Below are 27354 nucleotides of genomic sequence, written 5' to 3'. Positions count from 1 at the left end.
TCTTGGTGTTTATCGTGAAAATTCACGCAAGTGTGTCAATGGAATAAATGCGCATATATTTATATACGTAGATAGGTATACGTACTTATGTAAATATAGTAAATATCAAATGAAAATGCAAAATTTGTTTTACCGTGCCAGGTGGCGCAAAAACTAGCATTTTTTTTTTAAATATTGTATATAAATAAAATTCGAGTAATTCATATAAAAACTTGAATTTCATTTTGTCTAACTTTAAATTTAACAAATATGCATACATATAGTGTTTAACTTTGTAATTAAATTTTAAGTATCGTTCATTGAAAAAATTAATCATGTCTTTTAACCAAATATTTTTTTAACTTAGCACTTTTTAGAAAAGACTAAAAAACTTGTATCAACTAAAGTCGGATTTATATGACCCGGTAAACAAGGAAATTTCAGCAATGTGGAAGCGATCCTTTTCATGCACAATCAAGAAAAGAAAATTTCGAATATCATCCCTGTCTAATATAAAAATATTAAAATTTGACTTAGTGACAACGTTGTCACACTTTTATTTTTTGTAATTTGTTTTGAAGAAGTAACGCAAAAGTGCGAAAGAGTAACAACACAGCCTTTATTTTTGGATATTTGACATGAAAAAATTCCAAGGATGGCAATCCTCTTCGATAAATTAAGTGTGACATTGGCATCAAATATTTTCTTTGTTTTTTAATTCTTCTTTTCTTGTTGTTTAAACAACATTTTAAAATTTACAATTAGAATTTTAATATTTAGAACTAATATACTAAAATAATAAAAAAAAGTTGGATATTTTATGCATATGTGAAAATTAAATTTGAGTTTAAAAAAACATATAATATAGTTCAAATCAAATTACATTTGAACTTTAAACTAAAAAAATTTCTATAATGCAAAACAGTAAGACAATATTGATTTGTTTAAAAATATGTGTAAAGTTTCTCAAAGATTTTTAAAGAATATTTTAATTGTGCAAGTCTTTTAACAGTTTTAATTAATAAAATTTATTTATTTTTATATTTTCAGTAACTTTCAATTTCAAAAAAGATAATCCAATTACAATATTTGTTCTCCCAAGCGCTACATATCATGCCGGCGAAAATAAATATAGCTCTGAGTTGAAAAATGTAAAGCAAACATGGCATTTGATTACTATTTTTCATAATAATAGGCAATTCACGAAATTAAATATCCTTAATGCAATTTTTGAAGTCATTGAAGATAATGAATTTTTTCCTGTAGGTTACAAAGAAGGTGAAAGTGCGGATTCTTTTTTAGTTAGGGAGTGTTGGGAAGCGCTCGACAAATTATTTGAAAAGAAACTTATAATAAATGTTTCAGGCTTTAAATCTCCTATGAAATTAGAAATAAGTTTAAATGTGGCAAAGTATTCTTTTGGACAAATATCTCCAATTAATAAATTACATGAAACAATTGGTATTCAAGTAAAAAGAATTAAAAATCAAGATGGAGTACGTAACGTTTTGGATTTGGAAAGTCTAAATAATCATCCGCATTTAGAAGATATTTATGTTAATCTTGGGAATAAGAGTGTTTTCAAACACTTGATTACTTATTTAAAAAATTTAGATATACTATATTCAATAAATGGTCTTAATTTAAGTAATAATAACATCAAATATTTATCCGGATTTAGGACTATGGAAAGAACACGTTTTCAAATGTTAAATTTTAAAGAGAATGACATTCAAACTACGCAACAATTGAACTTCTTGACATGCATTCAATTTACAGAAATATATCTTGCTGGAAATCCAGTTTGTGATAGAAAAGATTTTGTTTCATTTATGAAAAAAACATTTCCGAACATTGAAAAATCGGTAAAAAATATTTTTTAAATATATCTAATTGAAATAGTGTAAAGCTTTTTAATATTTTAAGGATATAGAAACTGATAGAGTGGTTTCCTTTAAAAATTCCAATTTATTTAGTAAAAACTTGAGCGCTCGATCCTCAGATGCGTTATCAACAAATAGTTTTGGTGTATCAGTTGATAGTTATTCAGGCATGCAGAAGTATAGAGCAAGTAATGACTGGCATCAAATAACTGTATGTTGGATAAATAACTCATCTATATACATCTTACTTTTCTTTTTTTGAAATATTTTTCTTCAGGTAGTTCACAATGGTGGATATAAAAAAGAGGAAATAGCTGAGCAATTTTTTTCATTTTTTGCTTCTCAAGAAATTTCTAACGATTTTTATTTATGTTATTATAAAGTAAGTTTCAATTTTACATATAAATTTTTCTTTGAGTAATTGCTTTAATTTGAAGGAAGGTTCAAGTGAAGATACTTTTCTTGTTAGAAAATGTTTTGAACACTTGGAATTACTAATGAAGAATGAATTAAAACTTATTCACTTTGAAAGTTTAGAAGAAATTCAATTGAAAATCATTATGAATTTTGCTCCATATGAAAGTGATCAAGTTGATCCAGAAAAATTAATATTAGAAGTTGCCTCAAGTAAATCATATAATCTAATGGAACGCAGTTTAAATTTAGAAAATTTCAATGGAAAACCAGATATGAAAAACCTTTATATTGATTTTTCTGATCCAAAAGTTTATAGCTCAATTCTACAACAATGTGGACGCAAATTTTTATCCCAAATTGTCGAAGTTCGATTAGGGCATAATAATATTTCAAATTGCAAGGGGCTAAAAGCTTTGAATACTATGAGAAGTTTAAAAATATTGTGTTTAAATAATAATCGAATCAAAAGTTTTGATGATTTATCACCTATATCCCATATAACATTGAAAGAGATAAAATTAGATGGTAATCCATTATGCAAAAAATATGATTCAGCCACAAAATATATTCGTGATGCTCTCCAATTGAATCCCCATTTAACAGCACTGGTAATAGAATTAAAATAATATTAAAATATTTTTTAAATTTCAATTTTTGTATTTGTACTTCAATTTTAAAATTTATATATATTTAGGATGGAGTTCCAATCGAAAATAGTTCAAATATATTAAGTTATAGGAAAAATTTTCTTTGTACAATAAATGCTTATGATTTTACTGAACAATTTGTTGGAATTTATTTTCGTATATATGATTCTGATAAAAGATCAAATTTATCAGGTATACTAATTTTAAGATGAGCATCCAACACAGTATTTTAATTATTTTATTGTATTTTATTTAGAGATGTATCATGAAAAAGCAATTTTTACTATTTGTTTTACTTATAATCCCAGGAGATATGAGGATGAAAGAAGATTTGATATTTACAAAAGTTATGATAGGAATCTGCATATCTCAAGTAGCCATACGAAGAACGTTATTTATAACGTACAAAATATTACCAAAGTATTTGAGGATCTTCCAAAAACTGAACACGATTTATTCAGTTTTACAAGTGATACTACAATTTGCAATGTAAGAGATTATTTTTTGTTAAAATACATTCATTTTTATCGTTCAAATTTTCTTTTTTTATTATGGTTTCAGGAGAAAATGGTTGTAATAACACTTACTGGAGTTTTTAAGGACATACCAAAAGATAATGCTTTTGAACCGGAAATATTAATGGGTTTCTCGAGAACATTTACTTTATGTCCAACTGGTCCTAAAGTTGTAAGTGGAGCTAAGATTGTAAATAATTTAATTTTAAATAATAATAAATTATTTTAAAAATCAAATAGCAATTAAGTAGGGAAACTTTCAATTCAGTTTTGTGATTCAAATATTTGTGATTCCTCTTCTTTTTAGAACATTTTTAAGGGAACTGTTGAATACGAGATTATAAATGACCAATTAACAATATTTAACCCAACAGAAAACCACTTCAAAAACTCTTTTAAATTTGTTCCACCAAAAATTGATTTAACATGTACTGCAAGTGATGAAAATGAAAAGAAAGCTTATATAATAATGTTTCAAAAGTTAGCCAAGTTAAAGGAAGTGTGGGCAACAAAGTATAATTTTACTATTCTCATTATTAATAAGATATAAAAAGTGGATTTTAATTTTCCAGATATTTAGAAGAAGGTAAGTGGGATTTTGAAAACGCTTTAAAATATTTTGTTGAAAAGCTTGAAAATGGCGGTGTTCCAAAGGAAGCATTTTTGGAAGATTCATCTTAGATATTTTATTAGATATTGCATATTATATATTTACTTTAAAATAAAATAAAAGCATTATAGTTTTTATATAATAATTGTTCTAAAATAGTTATAAAATCACAGATTTTTAAGTTAAAAAGTAATTTTCCTTTTTTTTTTTTGTCTTTTGTTTTAAATAAATTTATAAAAAATATATTTTTTATCATATTTTAATAAACTTTTGGTTTTACTCATAAAAGTCCAACTGATGCCAAATTCTCTGATAAAATCATATTATGTACATCTGTAAAAACTTTTCTTATATTATTTGTATCTGTTGCTACTGTAAAATGATAATAACATTCTCTTGGTACATCATCTAATCCAAGACGTGATGGTCTTCTTAATGGCTGATTTGTTATATCCTAATTTTAACAATAAAAAAGAAAAAATATATATATTTTTTTTTAATATCAATTGAAATTTTGAATAAGCTTAATCAATCAAATAACTTACAATTAATTTTTGTTTAATAAAATTTTTCGTCCAATCACATTCATCAAAAAAATTTCCATTTTTTCCTGGTGATTTACGAAATTCTTCATATTCTGGAAAATAATCACCAATACGTTTACCAGCACGAATTTTTCTTTCCATAACATCTTGTTTATTTAAGAAAACGATAACACCAGCTGTTGATAAAAAACGATTATGCCATACACGATCAAATAATGTTAATGCTTCAACTAAACGATTTTGTTTACTATCTTCTCTAAGTACTTGATCAAAATCACCACATGATATTAAAAATAATACTGCTTGTATACCTTCAAAAACTTGAATCCATTTATTACGTTGATCTCTTTGTCCACCAACATCAAACATACGAAATTCTTGATAACCGCCTCCCATTCCTTTCGGAATCTATAAAATAAATCTTATTAGAAATTTTTAGAATAACAAATTTTTTGATTTTTTTTTTTTTTTTTATAAAAACTTACTTTCACTTTAAATTTTATTTGATGTATACCAGTTGTAACTTTACGGCTATGTAATATATCATCAGTTGATGGTGTATAACTTTGACTAGATATTCTTTCGAAATTATCAAAAAAACTAAATGAAACAAGATGAGAAAAATTTTAACATATTAGCTGTTTGTAGGTACATACATAAAAAAAAATTTATAACTTACTATTTAGCGCTATCACTCAAATGTAATTCATTTGATCGATATTTAAAAAAATTTCTAACATTTTGATTATTCCATAAATTAATAATATGATCTTTATATTCAGCATTTGAAAATACTTCAATATCTGGTTTATCACCTAAAGCTATTATATAATTAGCACTTTTCTTACAACTATTTGATTCGAAATCTAAATTTAATAAATTCATTTGTTGTACTAATACATAAATTGCCTCAAATATATTCCATCGGATTTCAGAAATTTTTTCTCTTCTTTCTCTATAACAAAAAAAGAAAAATAAACATAAAACATGTAAGTATATTAAAATAAAATTTTAATTTAATTAAATTTTACACTTACTCATCTGAAAATCCATTAATATGTAAAATTTTCATTTGTTTTATAATTGTTGTTTTACCAGATTCAGCTGTACCCAATAATAATATTTTAATAGCATTCTGAAATTCTTGATTCATTTTATGTAATTCTTGATCTAAACGGCGTGATCTTAATATATCATCATTCCGAGGACGAAGGCAACCTAACATCTTAAATAAAATAAATATGAAAATATGAAATTATTTTAATTCAAGAAATATAATAATTATTAATTTACAAGTTAAATACTATTGATAAAATTAATAAAATAATTATAAATCTAATTGGAAATTTATTATATAAATATATTGTTATTGAAATTAAATTTTATTGAAATTCTAATTCTTTAGGATGATATACGTATTATAGTCTAAATTGCCCTAATTTTTAAGAATAATATTAAGATTTTTTTTAATAAGAAAATCCCATTTTTGTATACGAGTATGAGAATTTAGTAAGTCACCTATATGTACTCGTAATCTATAATATTTTTAAATAATTTTTGCAAGTAATGTTGAATTTTTCGTATTACATTTGAAATTTTCCGATAGGAAAAAACCTAAATTATATATACATATATACTAGACTTTGTATTAAATTCTGATAATATAATTAATATATTTCTGTAATTAAAATATTAATATTGAATTTTTAAATTTCATAAAATATTATCAAGCATTAATAAATTAAAGTTGAGTATAGGATTAAAAATTATAAATATCTTAATTGAGTTCTGATTTTTCCTCTTTTCAAATAATTAAAATCAAAATTAATAAAAAGTATTAAAATTAAAATCCAAAAAAACTGAATTAAGTACATAATTTTAAGTAGACGGTAATAATTTTATTAAAAGTAAGGAATCCACCGTCAATTTTTTTTTTTTGTTCTTATAATTAATCGTATATTTTACCATTATTAATTAATATTATTACTAAAAATTTCTAAGTATAATGTGCTAATAATAATAATAATAGATAAGATTAATTCTGTTGAAATTCTATATACATACATACATATGTATATGTACATAAAATACATTTAAAATTTCAAAGTAAAATAGGAAAAGTATAGGAAAAGAGCGTGCTCAATATTTTGTGACGTAAAATATTTTGTATTTATTTTATTTTTTTATCTTATATTATGGAATTTCTCATTAGTCATATTATTTATTTTTAGTTTTACTTAAAAGATTTATCTGAAAATGTTTGTTATATGTATATGCAGATCGAGAATAGATATCTAATTAAAATTATCTAAGAATTGTAAATAAATGATGTTAGTCTGAACTAAGCAATTCTTGTAAATAATTTAAACATAAATTTGTAGTTAAAATTTCGTCATTTTCAAAAATTAGCGTAAAAACTTTTATTATTATAACCTAATATTGATTGGGTTATAAATTAGTGATTGTCATTACAAATGACGCTGTGAAGATAATTCATTTGGATTTAATAATTATAATGACATATGAAATGAGATAGTAATAACATTTAAGTATTTATGTGTGTGTAGTCAATGTTTACATTTATAGTAATATGTATACACATTATTAGGTTTCACGATGTTGTTGTACAAAGCTAAAATGTCATGGATTTAATCAAAATTTCGACAATATTCGTAAGCTTAATGTTACAATTAGATAACATGCAATTATTGTTTTAAACTTTTAAAGATTTAGCAATAACAAATATTTAAGAATATTTTTAGATTTAGATATTAGGTCGCAGATGAAATAGCATTCGATTTTATGATGCCTAGATTAATTATCTAAAAATATAAAATTTTCGTGTTATCTAATTGTAACATTAACCTCACAATATATATGTAGGTATTTTAAAAATTTATGTTTGATAATTAATTTTAGTGTAAAGCATTATTATTAATGTTATAGAATAATTATATTTTCTTTCAGATATAAAATATACATATATGTGTGTATATATATGTATGTATAATAGCTAGGAATGATATTTTAAATTCAATCTCTGAGAAACCTTTAGCATTTTAAAATAAAACTTTATTATTTGAGTACAATAAATTTAAATCTTGAGAAGTTGATCTTAATTTTTTAGCTCGTAATAGTTGCATTAAATTTTTTAGATAGAAAAAATTCTGACCGTATTGATAGTTTTTTGAATAATTGAAATGATTACATAATGTACCAATACTTATTGTACATATTTATGTATATTATTTTTAAAAAATTGATTTTGTATGCTAACCGGAAATTTATGAATGTTAATAACATTGCATTATTAAAAAGATTGTTTTTGAAATTTTGCTAAATACGATATATGAAATAAAAATATGCATAGGTGAATTCTCACACAAAATTATTCATAAACAATTGAATGAACTAAATGGAAATTCCCCTTATATTTCCATTTGTGTGTGACCATGTAAGTATATGCTGATTTATTAATATGTATTAAATTTCATAAAAAAATAATTTTACAATTATACTCTATATTAATTATATAACCAGAAATATTGAAATAATACACAATACTAAATATATTTTGTGAAATATACACTAAACTCCCCGTCATAAATATTATCAACTTATAAGTAACTTATATAATTTATGATAATTTTGTTTTGTAAACAAAGATGATTCATAATATTGTGCGTTTTATTGTCAAAACTATTTTTTAATTCAAAAATTTTAATTAAATTTAAAATTTATAATTAAATTTTATATTATTTTAATTATTATTTTTTTTAATTAATTTTAAATTTAGGATTTTTTTAATTAAATTAAAAATTTTCATAAAAACCATAATTTTATTTAAAAATTTCGATTATTATCTTGAAAATTTTAATTAATTCTAATTAAATTAATTATTAATATAAATAAGATAAGTATATTAAATATCATATAGTCTGGTAAAAATTTAATCGAAATATTTATATATTTCTTGTTTTGTTTTATTAATAAATTTTATTTTTAGAATGGCACATAAATTTTTCACATTCTATAAATAAAATATAAAAGATGCCTGTATAATGATAAATCACATATAATTAATAATAATATTGTTGATGATATGATAATGATAACGGTACTCACTACACATCATCACCAATAATACGATAAAAAACAAAATTAATTGGATATTTGTGTTTTTTTTTTTTGTTGAAATTTTGATAAAATAAAAATTGAGTTTTGCCGATTTTATAGCGAAAAATTACATCTTAATATTATGTATTTATAAAATAATACAGGCATCCTTCGGTTAGCACGTATTTTATTATTATAATTATAATTATTACTTAAATATTATTTAAATTTTAATTTTTTATGAAATAATTATGAATTATGACCCGTCCATTTTAATGATTGTAACATAGCGAGATTTTCAAATTAAAAATTACTTAATAATTGAATATATAACGATATTTATTATTTATATTAATAATATTCATTTTTTATTGTTACCAATTTGTACCCATTTTTGATAAAAATTCAATAATATTATCGTAAAATAGTACCAATATATGAAATCGTAAAATTATCGTAAAATAATACCAATCATATATGAAACACTGGATTTCGTACGTTATTTTCAATATCGTCGAATACGTTATCATTTAATATCGTAATTATCGAATAATATCGTTATTTTTACGATATTATACGATACTATATACATATATCTCGTTATTTATGTTATATATTTTGTTATTTGATAATATGGCATAATTGGCAATTTTTTTCTTTTTAAATGTAATATATAATAATACAGTATTAATGATTTATTAAAACAAAAAAAAAAAACAATTAAATTAGGCAAAATTCATAAAATTTGTTATAACGGTATGAGAACACCAATAGTCGCTTCACTTCAAAAATAGTTCGCTTATAATTAATAATTCAAAGATGGTTCAGTTGAAGACATCATTATTATAATTTTGAAAATCAGATTATATTTAACAAATAAATGTTAATAAAACATTTAAGCCAAGCAGAAAATCGAGATACATATGTAGTTTAAATATATTAGCTTAAATTCGAAAAAATCGTTTTTACTCAGAATTCTTGAAATTTTAAAATTTTTTACAAAAATGGCTTAAAATCTCTTAATTTGATCGAATATTTAATTAATTCAGAACTTAAGTAGTTTTGCGTTATTACCACAGATAGATTTGCATATATTCAACTATTTTTCGTACAGAGGTATGACAGATTATAAAATCAAATATACAAAAATATAAAAACAATTTCAATAAAATAGAAAATTCTAAAAAATTCACAATTTTAATTTATTTTAAATTTGATTTATTTTTTATATTTATTATTTATTAATTTAATAATCAAGAAATGTGTACAATAACAGGAAATATTTTGACAGTGATATTAAATGTAAACAGGTATGTAAATATACGCATATAAATTTTTTTTTATTCTTAATGATATAGTTCAAATAAATAGTATAGAACTTTAGTACTGATATGGTCAATAAGTCAATAAAGGCTTGATCTTATCTAAACTTAAATGACACATAAATTTTTTTTATGTATATAAAATAGGTAATCATTCAAAATTCATAAGTATATGCACGCAATTAATCTATATATTCAATATTATAAATATATTATGTACTTTGCACACTCTTATATATATGTATATTGTGTACACTTGCTATATATTATGATAAAAAATCCTAAAATTTAAATTGCAATTTTTTTAAAAATTTTTTTACAAAAAAAATTAGATTTTTTGAAATTGCAATTAATATATCCGAGATTTTTTCTTGAAAACAAAAATTTATCTTATATAATGATTTGTTTCTCTTCTTTATCATAAATTAGATAAATATAGGTATCTTATAATTTTAAAATTGAAAGAAAACAAAAATATCTGTTTGTCAATGTGTTGTCCTTGAATTTTAAGATTATTAATATGAGTTCATATAACAGATACGTGGGTGATATGTGATTTCAAAAACCAAAAATTGGATCAAAAATGGATTGGAATTTTGAATAAAATATAACAATTTAAAATAATAGCAATTCAATTGCATATAATAGCAATTAGAATTGAATTCATGATTTCTCTAGAATCTACTGCACACATTTCTATTATTTAATTATTATTTAATTATTAATTAATATTCATATTGATGTAGTGCTAATGCTAGTCCTGCCTTGATATTTATTTTATAAATCACATTTATTTAATTGATAATTTTTATTAATATAATATTTCAGAATTATCCAAGTAAAAGTACATATTTTATTCCACTCAATTACGATTAATTTAAAAAAAATTAAAATTATAAAAATATGTACCTTGATTTTATTTTTATTTATTTTTATTTTATTAACGATGAAATCTCTTTTATGATTAATTGAGCTTATATATATTTGAGATTTTAGAAAATTTTTAATAAATAGAAATTTTTAAATTTTTAAATTTAGGAACAAAAAGCAATATTTTTTTGAGGAACAACAATATTTTATTAGAAAATGAAAAAAATTACTAAAGAAATTTTAATCGATTCTTTTATATTTAAGAATTTTTTCTTTTCTCATAAATGTGTAAATAAATATTAATATAGAATTGTGTACGATAATGTTCCACATTTTTACGTACATACATACATATTGATATCGCAATTCATGAAAAAGAAAAAAAAAATTATTTTTTTATTTTCTTTATTTCAAACTAAGGTATAATTTAAGTTTAAAAAAAATTGATTAGATAAGAAATTGTCTTTTATCATAAATTTATTAACATTGATAGCATTACCATGTAAAAGTAATAAAAATACATCAAAAATTTGTTTTAGTTTAAATATCATTTTGAAATATATGTAGATACACGCGTATTTATGTACATATGTAATATTAGATAACAATTATTGGTACAAGTAATTGTTAAAAATGCTTCCTATCCAAAATATACATAATATATGAACGCACATATGTAGGTATAATTTTCTCTTAATGAAAATATTCAATTCCAACGTATTTATATGCAAAACATACGTGTACGTATGTACATGTGTGGTAAATTTAATGTTAATAGAAATTAATAGAAATTTTAGATCCGTCTTGGAAAAATTTTTTCTCAGTAATTTTTTTTTTTTATATTTATATTGGAGAATAAGATAGCATCTCTTAATACGATACGATTATCAGAATTTGAATGATAAATGTTATTAAATATGAATGTACATTTATGTTAATATATACAACAATATTGATTATTGAAACGTATTTGTAATTTTAGGCATTTTGGTATGATTGAGTAAATTAATAATTACGAGTCTGAAGATAGAATATCATCAATTGATAAGTTAATATTTTATTGAAAAATATGTAACTGCCTCATCTCGTCAATAAAGCACAATACTTTATTTTTGAAAAATGTACATGTTGTTAGGAATTGGTCTATAATAGTTAGTTACTATAATATTATTATTAAAATAACTAAACAAAATATGTCAGAAAATATTAAGTGAACATTTAGTAAAAAAAAAGGCTTATTAAATGGATAAATCGGGTATATTAAGTCAATTCAATAACATTTTACATTTAACCTTAAATAGGCCCCTACATGAAAACATTGAAATTTATACAAGTTCATATTCTAAACGAGCTCTTTCTTTTATCCTTGAAAATGAAGTTTGCCAAGTTATTGCATCAATTGGAAAGTAATATTGTTGCAAGTGGGAGAAGTTCATGTTTTATACTCTTGAAAATGTTTTATAATTTTTAAAAAAGTGAATACTTTAAACAAAATTTAGATATTGAATGTGTGTATACAGCGTACCACTTTTTAAATAGTACACAACATTAAAAAGTTGCAAAATATTTAAAAATGGCTTTAGAGGCAGACTAAATTTTTGAAATTACATTATTTATCTAAAAACAAGAAAAAACCAATTTAAAAATTATATAATTATTTTGTTAAATTATTTTTAACATTTGTTTTTTTTTTTTTTTAAATGCATTACAATTTTATTTCAATTTAAAATATTATTTTAATTTTTATTAGAATTTTCCAATATTAATATATTTTATTTTGTATTATTTGTTTCTTAACTAGAACATTTAAAATATTTATTTAAGTAAAGACCATTTCAGCTGTTCCCTCGCCGATTGTAAAACCTTCAAAAGAGAATTATAGAAAAAAAAAAATAATAATAATTAACAGAAAAATTTTATTTGTAAAATTTATTAACTCTAATAAGATATTCATTATTTTATATAACTAAATTGTTCATTTAAATAATATGAAATTATAAATTTATTTATGAAAATTATGTATGTACATATTTTTATAAACTTTTATAAATTGGTGAGCATGTTTTAATAGTTAGTAAAGTATAATATGTATATAAAATGTTTTCTTTTAAAGCTATATATTACAGAGAAGCAAAAAAAAAATATAATACTTAAAAAAATATAAAATAAAAAAAAAAGGTGGATTATCGTAAATTTAATTTTTGCAGGTTTGAAAAAAAATATACATATATTATTAAATATACTGTATAATAGTTTTAATGCTACCAAAATAGCCCATGAATTGCGTTCGTTACCTGAGCTACAGTTTGCTCTCCAATTGGAATGTCATCGTTTCTTAAATCAACACGTTTAATTACTGATGATGGATCAGCATTCAAAATGATTCTAAAAAACAAAAATTATTGAAAAATTAGATGAGTAGATATATATCCACACAGTTATGTACTTAAAAGAGTATGATTTCTAAATTTATAAAAATTTATTTACCCTCCATCACAAATTTCATCAAAAGTCAACATTATTATTTCTAAATTTTCCATTACTGTTCTCTTCTCAACATTTTTCTTTAATATAAGACAAATTGAATCAAAAAGACAATTTAATACCGACATTAAAATTAATTCATTCTCATATGCATTTCCCATTACGTAGAAAAATAAATCCACATTACTTTTATAGACACATGTTAAACCATCTAACATTATTATTTCTGTATTTGATCGGTGTGTTTTATTAAATAAATTCTTTTCGAATGCTTTTTGTTCTTTAACAGTTGGCAAAACATTCTTATCATAGTATTTTGCCAAAATTCTATTACCATCATTATCCATAATGCACATTCCTTTTATTATATTTAATGTTGGCTCCTAAAATTTACATATTTATTCATAAATTTATAAGCTACATATATCACATAATATATTTAATATTTACCATCATATTAACATCCATAATTTTATTTTGATATTTATTTATCTTACGTGTAACTTTTTTAGATTAAAATTTCTTGAGATAGTTAAATTTCTGGAGATGAAAATGACATTTAATTGACAACAAGTAAATGTCATATTATGAGTCAAATTAGAAAATGTGTTCACATGTGTAAAGTGTGTTTACATTGTTAAAATCTGATAAGTGTTTCCATTGTTGTAGAATTTTTCAGGAATTTGAATTTAATCGATTCGGAACAAGAAAATATATTTTTCCGTTTTTGGTTTATGTCATAATTTTTTTAATCACTTTTTTGACACTTATAAAATAGTTGTAGTCTTCGCTATTTTAGTTTTCAAATGGTTGTTGCTTTATATATGTAGTTTTTCATACTTAACACAATTTTTGTATCCAAATTTTTTTTTTAAATTTCATGCGAAAATTGTTTTTGAAAAAACCTGACTACATATTCCTTTTAATTTTTTTACAGTTTGTCTATATTTTAATTTATTGAACCATTTATTTTTGAATAAAAACAGTTTACATAAATTTACAAAGATGTAACGTCATGTATGTAAATATGTAATTAAATTACAAACTCCTTTATTATAATTGTATTACGCATTTACAAAAATTTAGATACATGCATGTAAGTTATTTTTTGTGCACACACACTCATGAGTATGTACGTCTTTTTTTACTTTTAAAGTGCAATGTTATGATATGTACATAAAATATCTTAGAATTAATTTACGAAAAAGAATCACAAACCAAACAAAAATTTCGAAAAGTGAAAAAAGTGTTAGGTACCTACAAAGTGAAAAATTATTTTTATTAAGAAAAAGTAATAAAGTATATATATGTATACAGGATAATTCAGAAAGATATACAACAACATATACTATTGCTTAGACGATCGAAAATGGGTAAAACTTTTGTTCCGCAATGGGTGCCAAATCTCAACTGTTTCTGATTTCCAGAGATTTTAACGAATTTTCACGAAATTTTTATTTATCCAGGTTTTTTTGAATATAATTTCAGTTCTGAAAAAGAGAGAAAGTTCAAACAAACAGTTTCTGAAAGGCCTTAAAATATTTCTCTGCATTAAATGTACCTCCGGAATACCAAGCATTCGATCTTTATGGAAAATCTAATTTTTCCCCTGTTTTATTTTTTCAGTTTTTTCTAAATAGATAGATAATTTCATAAGAAATTTTTACGTCAAAATCTATTTTGTTTAGTTACTAGATAAGTTGGTGTATGTGTATGTAGGGAATCGTATATGTTATAACTATATATTAGTTAAATAGAACACTACAATTATATCCTTGGGTAGAAAATGTACCCTAGCAGTTGCACTAATCAAAACTGTTTTATAATTTAATTTTAAATTTATCAGTACCTATTTACATACATATGTACCTGGATAGTTGGAGTAAATGTAATAATTTTAATAATCCTTGTTTTCTTCTTCTTCTCATTTTTATTTATTTAGTTTTTTTGTTGTTGTTTCTAGGCAAAAAAAAAATAATAAAAAGGAAGTCATTTAAAGTATCAGAAGTAAAAATACAGTAATAAAAGACAAAATAGAACGATTGTTGTTGTTGTTTTCTTTTTCTTCTTGTTTTTGTTTTTATTTCATTTTTTAGTTTTCCGCTCGTTTTATTGTAATGTTCATTGCTTTTTGATGAATAAAATGCTAAAATGCTTAAATGCAATATATAAAAAAACAACAAGAAAAAACAAAAAAAAAATATGTACAAAGACAACAGGATGAATGAAAAATTGTTTTCCAACATTTTATTTAGGTTTTCGGAACAATTAAAAAATTAATTAAATGTAAAAATAAAAAATATGTATAAATATGTATATTTATTTGTATGTTGGTAAAGGTGTATATACCTATATAAAATTTAACACAAAAGGATATGCCTTTAACAATTTTGTAATAGAACAAGCCTTTTGTTTTTTAACATTTTTCCTTATCTTGTATTAGAATTAAATAATAAAAACTGTGTAAAGAATATATATGTATGTACATACATATGTACGTAGAAGGAAAGACATTTTCAACCTGCAAGAATGTTGTTATTTTTAACAAGAAAAAAAAACAACAACATAAAAATGAAGTGGTATGCTTTTATTTTTGTTGATTTATAAAAGTTTGTCCACAATTTATAGGGCTTTAATTTGTAATATTAAGGTGATCACATTGGTGTCCAAAAAAAGTAAATAATTATTAAATTTTCGAATATATTGGCATAGTATTGTTGAAAAATCCATTTATTCTCTAACTGATGAAGTTTGAAATATTTTGTTTTAATCATATTACAAATAATTTTCTTACCGAACAATTCTCTTGTCTCTTACCTCAGAAATTCTTAGAAATTTTATACATAAAATGGTATACATATATACATAATATGTCCATATTATGTTCAGTTTCTAATTCAATAGAGCAATAATAATTATATAACTACAAAAATACTTATTACCGACCATACGAATTCTATAAGTCGAACTCCATAAGTCCAATTCCGGTCGAATTTACGTATCTACAAAATTTGATCCTATCTCAGGAATTAATTGACTGAATCTTTTGAAATTCAATATCTGATTTGCAGTTACTAAGAAAATTAACTGGGAAATTTATCAGGGAAATCTAATTACTAAAAATTAACAACTGTTAAGAGCCTAAATTTAACATTTTTTCCGATACATTAACTATAGAGCCTACTTTCTATCTCTCATAGAATTTCAAATAAAAATTTTTAAAGGAAATTTTCATAATCTTATGCAGTCGATGAAAATTGGGTTGATAAACTATAAAGAAATTCCAAACTTTATTTTTTCACTTGTTTTCAAATTGAATAAACCGAATAATAAAATTTTTACAAGATTATACGCATAAAATCTATATATTAAAAGTATGTACTATTTTTTATTTTAAATTTTAATTGTAAATATTAACTTCATTTTATTTATATAAGCAATTATACATAATGTAAATTTAAACAAAAAATAAGTAATTCACAAATTACGAGTATAGGCAAATGGGCAAAGAAAAAAGGAGAGCAGCATATTTTTGGCTAATAAAGCATTTTTTTTTTTTCAAAGTAAAAAATTTTTATACATAAGTAATTATTATATATTTATTTATGTATAAAAAAGAATATTAAAATATTTTCATAAGTAAATAAAATTAATTGAGGAGATATGAAACAAAACTATATAAAGAAAGCAAGGGAGAGAAACAGACAGAAGAGGAACGGGCATATTGTGAATGAAAAATTTAATGAAAATTTTAAGATTTCTCCATTTTTATATCTTACTATACGAATAAATATACATTTATGTATATACAAGAGTATGTGTGTATGTACTATATTAAATATGTTATATAAATAAAATAATTTTCGCAATGCGATGACTTAAATTTAAAATTATTTTTTTTTCCTTTTTTATAATGATATTTTTATGGTGCTTATGTAAAATATTTTTTGTTTTTTAAATTAATGAATAATGAATTTTTACAAAAAAAAAAAGGAGAATAGAGGACTACCTACATATATTTTTTTTTATGAATAGTAAAATTTGATTTAAGTGAAATTACAATGTTGCTTTTGCAATTTAAAAGCGATATAAAGGTTAACAATAGAATTTATTTTTAACTGGCACTCATAATAAGGCTTATGAAATATAAAAACTTGTAATTTTGTTTTTTTGTCTCAAAATATAAGAACTATTCAATTGTTAACGATTTTTTACTACAGATTTTGCTCAAAATTGAAAATATGCTAAAGATTACCACCTAATCAATAATGATATTGTAGTAACTTGCTATGTACGAGTATGTATCTTTCTGCAGACATTTTGTTGAACATTTAATTTAATATGTTCATTTGTATTTATTTTCTAAGCCAGTTATTGATATTCTTATTTACAAACCTTTTTTTTCTACCAATATTTCAATATTTCATGGTGAATTTAAGTTTCTAAATAATATCTTAGATTTTGTTGATTGTTCGCCACTTGTCCTGTGAATAATAGCCAAGCTCTATCAAAGGGGGACAAGAGTGGCATTTTCTCTGGGCCTCAAATTAACAACTCAATATTTCAAATAAATATATTTCAATTGCAGAATATGTTTTCAATGAAGAAAATGTTAAATATTTTTATTTGTATGCGTAAGTCACAATGAAACAATTAACAATAGAAAAATTTGAATTACTATAAAACCTTTGATCGAAAATTGATTAGTCGGACATAGTTATTAAATTTGCTAATATGAAAACGCGTAAAGCCCTTGTGCAATAATTAAATATCATAATAAATAAACTAAATATTGAAATATAGCTTTTATTCCGTTTTTTTTTTATGCATTGTATTTGAAAAATTTTGCATTGCTTTATTATATTATTTTTTTTAATTGTTATTTCTTAATATTTCTTAAATTATATTGTTATAACAGTTTTCTTAAGATTGAAATTAAGAATTATTATTAAAAAAAAATTTGATTTAGAATTAAACGATTTGAGGAGAGCTACATATTTCAAAAATTTTAATAAATTTTATTAAAATTTTCAATATTTTCCAATACATAATTAAATTATTATCTTTATATTACATATCTGCTCCCACAAACTATTAAATATTGATTATCGTATGTGAATTATATAGCTCACTTTCAATAAATATATACCTATATATATAACATTATATTATTATTTATCCTATAAATTAAATCAAGTAGCTTATACATATATATTTTAAGTATTCTAAAAACTTTAATGACTATTTAATCATATAGTATTAACCCACAAATAGAATATCATTGACTACATATTATCCCAACTATGTGATATAAATTTCAACTATATGTATATGTATATATACAAACAGGAGCAAATATCATTTAGGTCTTTATGCCCTTCACATTCATTCATATATTATATACCTTAAGGTTATGGTTTGATATATAAATAAATTAAATCAGACTTATGCAAAAAAAAAAAACAAAAAAAAATAATAACAAATTACATTTTCAGTTTGGAAGCTTCTGATCCATCCATCCATCTCAATGTATGTATATTATGTATTTTCAATTTAAATTTAAATTTTTTTTTTTATTTTTTAATTTTGTTTCTATACTATTTTGTATATTTTTTTTATATACAAGTCATTTTCTAATTTCAAAAGGATTTTAAAGGATTTAAATTTATATGATGTTTATATACATAATACGAGTATATATTTATAAAAAAAATTTTGTTTTCATGTTGCAGATTCTTCATGATCCTGAATCCTTTCATGAATTTCCAAAATGTTAACTGGGTTAATTATAATCCTTTCAAGGTATCCTTTATTTTGTTGCAATGTCAATTGGTTAAAAATTTTTTTGTTATATTTGAAATATTTGGGAATTATTAGGTAATTTATACATGTATATGGGATACACAGTATGTGAAATAAATTTTTGGAATTTATTTATAATAATTTAAATGCTTATTATATAAATAATCTATTAATAAGATAGGGTGGAAGTGAGACAAAGTATAGTATTAAATATATCGGATTAATTAATTAAAATTATTTGATTAATTATAATTGATTTGTTTATAATATATTTATAAATAATTTCAAATTTAAAATATTCAATTTATTTCTTTAGAACATTGGTGAAAAGTAGGTCTTTATTGGAAAAAAAAAACTGGGTGTTGTTATCTACTTAAAATAAATTAAAAATGCAATTGTTATTTATAAACAATTTCCTGTATCCGAATCTCCGAATTCTAACCATTTAAAACTGCCTGTTGTTCCTGAAATTCAAGAGAGCATTCTGCCTTAGTTATTTTAGCATAAATTACATTCTATATAGCGATGATCAGAAAAGAAATTTTCTTTGTGATACTTCTCAATTCGTAAACAAGCTAACAATAATTTGTGAGGCAAGAATTAAAACGATAACTTTACAACTTACCGATTTTTAGTAACGAAACTGGACTGTGAGCCCCAATTCTACATAATGTGAGGTTAGTGCTCAAGATAAACTAAAAAACTGACTCACCTTTCGTATTGGTATCCGACCTCCCTATAATCGTATTATATGCGAAAACATTGCTCGCAATGATAAAGCCCGTATCGAGAGACTGTTCATTCTCTACCAAGTCCTTCAGGTTATTGAGTGGAAGCATCACATTTAAATCGTAGGACAAGTATACTGAGGTCCACCAAGTGATTCTGCCACCACCATAGCATTGACTACAATTTATAAATAAAGAAATTATAAAAAATTTATGTCATTTTACTTTTTATACGAAAATTAAAAAAAAAGGGATGCAATTCGAAATTTTAAAGTCTCTAATTTGCAACAAAAGAAAAAACAAAGAAAATAAATGACAATTAATTTTTATAAAATTTCATATAATTGTCAGTTTGACATTTGCAAATTATTACTCACTCTGGCAGTTTGCTATTCTCAACAGAAAGAGAACAGAGAAAGGAAAAAAGAATTTTAGATTTTAATATTTTGGCGTCAGAGGGCGCATTTTATTGGGAAAGCTTTTAAATTGCTATATTATGTATGGGATCAAGAGGGTACTTTAGATTTGATGAAATAGAATAATTAGAGCAAAAGTACTCGTAAATTATATTTACAATAATTACAAAGCCACAAAATCGAACTTTCAACTATAATTAAAATATTAATAAGTTTTATAATTTTTTTAGAATTTATTGAGCAGACAAATTTTCTTTAAAAATATTTGTATTTTATTTAAAACAACATAATTTTTTTTTTGCATAAAAAGGAAATTTAAACCGAAAGTTAAATTTCTTTTTCTCTTTGGTCTTGTTTTCTGTTAAGGATTTCATGTAACCTACTTAATACTTATATACGTAGATATTCTTTTACTCTAAAAAATCAAACTTCCTTCCTCATCCTCTATCTCTCTCTCTCTCTTATGTTGATAATATTATTGTTAATTTTTGTTTTATTTTTGTTTTTTTTTTTTTATTTCATCTTTAAATAAACGAAATGAATGAACCATCAAACTGAAAAGTTTTTCTGAATCGCATAATTAGTGAATTATAGAAAGTTTTATCCTTTGTACCCTTAATATACATATATACAAATGTATATCTAAGAATGCATATACTCGAATACATACTATAATTTACCATGATATAAAAGTATATAAAATGGAAAACTTTTCGAATATCTAAACTTTATTAAGTTATTTTCTTTTAGTTTTATTTTTTCTCCATTTTTTTTTTTTTTTTGTTATTATTGTTGTCGTATTTTGGTTTTTCGATCTCATAAATAACAAGGAAAAAAGTACTTAAGGATTGCAATTCATTTATACATATAAGAAGGATTTAAGAAAAAGATTTTGATTTTGGTTAGAATATTTAGAATTGTTACAGAATTTCTCAAATAATAAGACGTATACAGGTTGATTTCAGGTTTAACCTTTTAAATACGAGATGAAATTTTTTAAACAATTCGTCGAGTTGATATTAATTATTACACCTCTCTTCCAACGTTTCCGTAAGTGATTTATCTACGATAACAGAATTAAGACTGAGTAAGAGAGCATAAAACATATGAAAATATACAGAGAGTGTGAAACGGTAAGAGAGAAATATAAGGAAGTAATTACAAACAAAAGAGCAGAAGGTGTAAAATTTACTACCACCTCATCGATTGAAGTTTAATAATAAAATTTAATTAATAAATTATTCGTATATAAAAAGAAAATCTAGTAAGAATATTTACTTTATTTTATTTTAAATTAGTTTTAAGACATTTTTCAAAATATTTGGAATAAATACTTACAATAGCTTCACTCTTTTTGCTCTTATATCTCGAAATAATGCGAACAAAGTATTTTCTTTAAAGTTCTGATCTCATCGAAGTCTTAAAGGATTAATACATCAAACAATGATTTTTGTTTAATCGAATGAGAATTTGATAAAAGTTGAGTTGTTCTGGCTTAATATAAAGGATAATGGTTAGTGCAGATAGAGTGAAACAAAAAACGAGTTCATTTCATTTAACTGAAAATGCCGAAGACAACACGTCTATATCTTCCTTCACAGAGTGTAAACATAATAACAAGATATATAGAGTAAGATTAATTGTTACTTCAAAAATTCATGTATAATGTACAGAGCTCCGTACAACAACTTATGACTATTATTTTAGGGAGTTATAACCATTCAGTTGCGTTTTATATCGGCTTAAATTCCTCCACTTTTTATATAGGTCTTCTGTGGGAGCACTTATTTGGATTTTTAAAATTAATTTTAAATTATGAAAATTATAAAAAAATTAATATTTAATTTTTTGGGAAACCCTGTTTCTTATATACTACAAATATATTTTGGAATTTTCTATAATTAAGTATATATATATATATATATATATATATAAAATAGCTCTTGAAATACATTCATTCACTTTATTCACTTTTCAATGTTAACAGGTAACAAAAGAAAATAAAAGAATAGAGAGAAAGAACCGAAAATAAAAAATACTTTCTAGAGAAGTACAAGTTTTTTTGTATTTTTTTTTTTGTATTTTTATATACAAGGAATTCACAAATTTACAGGTATAAACAATAGACACAGTTTATCATCATCTCTTAATACAAAAACAAAAAAAAAAACAAAATATCCTTATAAAATTTATCTACTTATATAATATTATTCTATTTAAGGACTAATTTATATACATGTGTTTGTATAGATAATTAAGTATTATATGAGTAAGTATATAAAATTTCACTTTGACTGAAAATTTTGAAAAGTACAACTGAGGTTATTGAATTTTATTAAAAAGAAAAATAATGGTTGTATATGAGAGAAAACTTTTTGCCAAATTCTTGATGATTAAATTACTTTATTGTTATACATATATATATAAAATTTATTAATTAGTTTTATATACTTATTTATTAATATTTTCTTAAATACTATTATTAATTTATTTTCTAATAATAGTATAACAGAAAAAAAAAATCTTAAACATATTATATAAGATTTATGAAGGTGGAAAACAATTTTTTCAACAAAGTTTTTATATAGGTTAAAAAGAGTTATACTCGTATAGAAAAATAACTGTTATACAAATCATATAGTAAATTAAATGGTGGATTATTTTGTATATGTATATATATATATATATATGTAATTTAAAAGGATTAATAGAGTGAATAATTTTATATTTTTATAGAAAAAAGTATTTATATAATAATATTGTTGACCTCTTCGAAAATTTTATTGTTGAAAAGGAAAGAGAAACTTTTATTTTTGTAGGTTTTAATTTCTTGTTAAATTATTTCATATACTCGTATATTGTGTGTACTCGTATAACAAATTATGTAGGATGAAGAAAAATAAAAAATTATTATATACTTTATAAATTGTTTTTAATTAAATTATCTTAAAAGTTTACTTTATACTGAAATTTTAAGAATAATAAAAAATAATCTTAAATATAATTTGAACTTTATATGAATATAAAAATTAAATTAACTAATATGCGAGAAACAAGTCTGAGAAATTATTTTTAATTTAGGTGAGAAATTATTTCTTCAGAAAAACTCTGCTCTTGGAACTCCGCTTATAAGAATAGCGAAAAGAGTAAATTTGATCGTATATACATATGTGGTTTTGTTGCATTGTAGCAATGAAATTTTATTTCTATATAAATTATATTTCTTGATTTACTTTGTAAGGGGAAATTATTTTCCACCAATTATTTCATTAATTCCTTAAACCACTTATTTCCATTGATTATACTATACTTATTTCTATTAATGTCTTATATTAATTTTACCTTAGTTATAAAATTAATTATATTGTATAAAATTTATAATTATATTTTGTTATAAGTGTAATTTCGCGATATTTTAAATTAACCTTTGTGAGTCAGGTTTTTTGTTACTGCTGTATGTAAAATATGAATTCCATATTTATTTGTTTAAATATCTGAATCCAGATTTATTTGTTTAAATATCTTAACATTTATAGCTAGAAATTTTTCCTCTCTATAGAGAAATTGAAATTTTTTTTCACAGTAGGTGCCCTTTTCACGTTGACTGATAGGATCTTTTGCGTGATTCCCTTAAAAACTGACCTCGATGAGTGTCATAAAGCACCTTTCAAAGTATGTCAGTAGCAGGAAAGCCACCGCCTCGAATTCACATAATAAATACTCCACCATTTCATTCTCTTCCAGGCAGAGACGCCAGATCTTTCGGGAGCAAATTTTGGGAGCATCTCATTTAAAAGCCTTAGCATAGTATATGATTCCAAATATCTACTATATACGTGGCAAATCTGTTTTTTATTTTTTTGTAAAATTTGTATCAATATTAAATATCCTTGAAATATCTATACTATACTTTAAATACTATACTTTAAATACCTTACGAGTACAATAAAAAAAATAGACTATATTGTTTTAAGGTAAAATATTTGGTATTTAGTTTTTACAATCCACAATTTACTTTTCCCCCCCTTGATAATAGAGAGTATGGAGGCTCTAAACAAGCTGCTCTAAATTTTATCTCAAAAAAACACAGAAAAATTAATATTTTCTCAACTTCTAAAAAATCTGATTTAAAATTATAAGAATATAGTATTAAAATTAATTGATTTCTTAAAATAATTAATTGATAAATATATTAAAATAATTAATAATCGATATAATTTTCTTTATATAATGGAAATGATGATATTGAATTTATTTATAAAGAAAAAAGAAAGGTAGAATTTTTTTTTTACCTTTTTCCATTTTGTATAAAGGTAAAAATTTCTCTTCAACCCTATACCCATAAATTAAATTTTTGAATAACAAAACAAAAATTCTTATCTTAAAAAAAAAAGCATTTGCAAACCTTTATCAAATAATTTTTGAATTTTTACAAAAAAAAAATATGATGATTTTTATACCAAAATGTTGTCCCAAAAATTTTATAAATAAAAGAAAAAGAAGAATAGAAAAAATAACCTTAAACAAGAAAGAAAATTTTCATTCTTTAAGTGAGAAATTCTTTACTCTCTTACAGAAAGTATAGGAAAAAGAAAATTATTGTGTCTCTAGAGGATCTATTGTGCGCCCCCCCCCCCCGCCCCCCCCCCCCCCCCCGCTTCTTGAGCCCTACAGCACTCGCTCGAGATTCACAGCCTTGATGTATTCGAGCAATGTTGAGTTCAATTGTTTAATTGCAAATTAATTTATTTCATTATCGTCTAGATGAACTTATAACAGTAATACTAATGTAAAATAGTTAATGCAACATAATATTAGTTAAGAGGGTGAAATGCTAATTTTCATGCCTTATCTGGTGCCTGATGGTAAAGTGTCTTGAGTTCAAGAATGTTATGTCTATACAACACATATATTTATAAATGCATATAGTTTTGTATTGCAGATTTTTAATTGTTCTGGAATATTTATAGTGACATCAACACTCCAAACAAGACTGTATCTAAGTACATGATACAGTCTTGTTTGGAGTGTTGGTGACACAGTTATCAATAATAAGAAATTTTATAGTTTTTAATAATAAATTTTTATTAAGAGTTTCTAAAATTTCTAAAATTTCATTCTAGTTAATTGTTATATTATAAACACTCCATATTTCACACCATATACGCCGTCTATATATATACATATATACACTCATAAATTATATTTTTATATATACAAAATATTTTAGTCATTGTTATTGAAAATCCCTTAAGGATAACAAAACGCACAACAAAAACGAAAAAAAAAAAATCAGGTAAAATCTCATATACAAAAGAGGATCAAAAAAAAATTTGAGACATGAGAAAAATTATTTTTTTTTCTTTTATTTTATTAAAGTATATAAAAAATAAGAAGGAGGATAAAAGAAACAAAAATATTTTACACGTGCACAAAAAAAAACCACAGTAATTATGACCAAAACAAACACATCATAATAACGGTATGGGTATACAACTGTACATAAAGGTAGGTTGACCAGGATATGGCTGTATATATAAAAAAATCTGATGTGGTCAGCACATAACCGACCGCATTGTGTATTGTCTAGTTAAATGAAAGTGTTACAGAATATTATAAAAATGTCTTTTAAATACTTCTTTCCAATTTTTAGGACATTAGTAAGCTTATAGTTAACATACTTAGAAAAATGTAAATTTGGCTCTTAGTAGAGTTTCGCTTTGTGCTACCCGAATTCCCTGAAATGCTCGCCAGTTAGTTTGGGTAACAACCGGAACTCAAATATCAAATTTCAAGAAATTCCATCAATTTGTTCTGTGGATATGGTGAAAAATGTAAAATCAGCCCGCAAATCCGTTTTCGAGCCCTGATCTTTCCAAAAAATTTATATGTTCATTGTTTTAATACGAGGAGTTCATATATTAAATTTCAATGAAATCGGTTGATTATTTCTCTTTATATACACAAAAATGTATATTTGGCCCGTAGTAAACGTCTAGTTGCCGATGCCTGATTTCTTCCAAAACATACGAATTTTTGCGGACGGTCGAGCTGAGCTTATATATAAAATTTCAAGTAAATCGGTTGAATACTTTCTTCAAAATGTTCAAAAATGTAAAACAGGCCCGCTAAAAAGTGCAGTTCCCGAGGCCTGATATATACCAAAAGTTGATCGATCCGTGCCATGGTGGAAACAAACTTACATATAAAATTTCATCAAAATCGGTTCAGCCGAACTTGAGATACACGCGTGCACACACAGACCGACAGACGGACAGACCGACAGACCGACAGACCGACAGGTTGCTAAAAATAGTTTATTTACACTTCCCTACTATGGAGAAGTACGTTCCCACCGAAAACTCGATATCAAAATTTGTTGCCATCACATAACCTACCTATTGTTTACACAATACGGTCGGTAAAAAAGTGGGAAATAAAAAAAATCTTTATCCTCGCAATTTTATATTTTTTATCCTCTATCGCCTCTTATTTTTTGTTGTTATTTTTCTGTTTTCTATCCTAAATTTTTTAAATATTTTTTTTTGCTTTGTATACCAGTTTTATTTTATTCTTATTGCTGGGTTCATGCTTATTATACACTTATTATATTGCATATTTATTTGCGTATAAGGGATTTATTAAGTATTTGGGGATTTATAGGTAAATTATAATTTATTATCAATAAAGATTTATATTTTATGCATAAATAAAGTGTTACCATATTATTATTATTAAAATTTTTTTTTATTTTATATATTAAACATTTTATATTACAGGCTATTCAGTAATTAAAATAAATTATTGAATTTCTTTGGTAACAAAAATTTCATTATTTAAAATAAAATTTAAAAATTGTTATACTTAAAGGATTTTTTCCGAGAGAATTGTTATGTAGCTAAATTTTTGCATAAAACAATATTAACATTAATGAAATTAAATTAATAATTGTAATAAATTATGGACATGAAGACGTTTTCATTTTGAAGTAGATTGTATAATTCAAAAAATGTGTAAAAT

At 23.0% G+C, this 27354-nt stretch overlaps 3 protein-coding genes across 5 annotated transcripts; 1 reads left to right on the top strand and 2 right to left on the bottom strand.

Annotated features, from left to right (window-relative positions):
• The first annotated feature begins 21 nt into the window (after positions 1-21).
• Positions 22-4236, top strand: LOC129612779 (nuclear RNA export factor 2). 2 transcript variants are annotated; one of them, XM_055526543.1, is made up of 11 exons: positions 22-661; positions 1030-1130; positions 1246-1844; positions 1906-2073; positions 2140-2244; positions 2300-2887; positions 2974-3118; positions 3183-3415; positions 3488-3613; positions 3749-3954; positions 4014-4236. In XM_055526543.1, exons 3-11 carry the CDS (start codon positions 1359-1361, stop codon positions 4120-4122), a joined length of 2166 nt encoding a protein of 721 aa, XP_055382518.1. In that variant the 5' UTR covers positions 22-661; positions 1030-1130; positions 1246-1358; the 3' UTR covers positions 4123-4236. The 2 variants fall into 2 exon arrangements, with proteins under 2 accessions (XP_055382518.1, XP_055382517.1); XM_055526542.1 differs by lacking the exon at positions 22-661 and adding an exon at positions 734-903 and having other exon boundaries at positions 1030-1844.
• A 95-nt stretch (positions 4237-4331) lies between these two features.
• On the bottom strand, positions 4332-11084 carry LOC129612780 (guanine nucleotide-binding protein G(f) subunit alpha). 2 transcript variants are annotated; one of them, XM_055526545.1, is made up of 7 exons: positions 10944-11084; positions 5634-5821; positions 5276-5551; positions 5082-5196; positions 4908-5004; positions 4597-4772; positions 4332-4505 (listed from the first exon to the last, which is right to left on the bottom strand). In XM_055526545.1, exons 2-7 carry the CDS (start codon positions 5819-5821, stop codon positions 4332-4334), a joined length of 1026 nt encoding a protein of 341 aa, XP_055382520.1. In that variant the 5' UTR covers positions 10944-11084. The 2 variants fall into 2 exon arrangements, with proteins under 2 accessions (XP_055382520.1, XP_055382519.1); XM_055526544.1 differs by having other exon boundaries at positions 4597-5004.
• A 1487-nt stretch (positions 11085-12571) lies between these two features.
• On the bottom strand, positions 12572-13956 carry LOC129612866 (coatomer subunit zeta-1). Its single transcript, XM_055526662.1, has 4 exons — positions 13839-13956; positions 13392-13771; positions 13199-13289; positions 12572-12767 (listed from the first exon to the last, which is right to left on the bottom strand). Exons 1-4 carry the CDS (start codon positions 13854-13856, stop codon positions 12720-12722), a joined length of 537 nt encoding a protein of 178 aa, XP_055382637.1. The 5' UTR covers positions 13857-13956; the 3' UTR covers positions 12572-12719.
• Between the last annotated feature and the right edge of the window lie 13398 nt (positions 13957-27354).

Source organism: Condylostylus longicornis, unplaced genomic scaffold (assembly GCF_029603195.1).
Source record: "Condylostylus longicornis isolate FDR11 unplaced genomic scaffold, ASM2960319v2 ptg000077l, whole genome shotgun sequence".
Taxonomy (NCBI): Eukaryota; Metazoa; Arthropoda; class Insecta; order Diptera; family Dolichopodidae; genus Condylostylus; species Condylostylus longicornis.
Note: the sequence above shows the minus strand (reverse complement) of the source record. Positions and strands in the feature narration are given on the sequence as shown.

What these genes read in the sequence shown, in the direction of transcription:
- LOC129612780 (XM_055526544.1), bottom strand. Translation starts at nt 5,821, where the DNA reads ATGTTAGGTTGCCTTCGTCCTCGGAATGATGATATATTAAGATCACGC. An exon ending in TTGAGTGATAGCGCTAAATA is followed by an intron (nt 5,197 to 5,275) that starts GTAAGTTATAAA and finishes TGTTTCATTTAG; the next exon opens with TTTTTTTGATAATTTCGAAA. An exon ending in TTATTAAACAAAAATTAATT is followed by an intron (nt 4,506 to 4,596) that starts GTAAGTTATTTG and finishes TGTTAAAATTAG; the next exon opens with GATATAACAAATCAGCCATT.
- LOC129612866 (XM_055526662.1), bottom strand. An exon ending in GATGAAATTTGTGATGGAGG is followed by an intron (nt 13,290 to 13,391) that starts GTAAATAAATTT and finishes TTTGTTTTTTAG; the next exon opens with AATCATTTTGAATGCTGATC. An exon ending in GAGAGCAAACTGTAGCTCAG is followed by an intron (nt 12,768 to 13,198) that starts GTAACGAACGCA and finishes TCTCTTTTGAAG; the next exon opens with GTTTTACAATCGGCGAGGGA.
- LOC129612779 (XM_055526542.1), top strand. An exon ending in TTTATTTATGTTATTATAAA is followed by an intron (nt 2,245 to 2,299) that starts GTAAGTTTCAAT and finishes TTTAATTTGAAG; the next exon opens with GAAGGTTCAAGTGAAGATAC. An exon ending in AAGGAAGTGTGGGCAACAAA is followed by an intron (nt 3,955 to 4,013) that starts GTATAATTTTAC and finishes TTAATTTTCCAG; the next exon opens with ATATTTAGAAGAAGGTAAGT.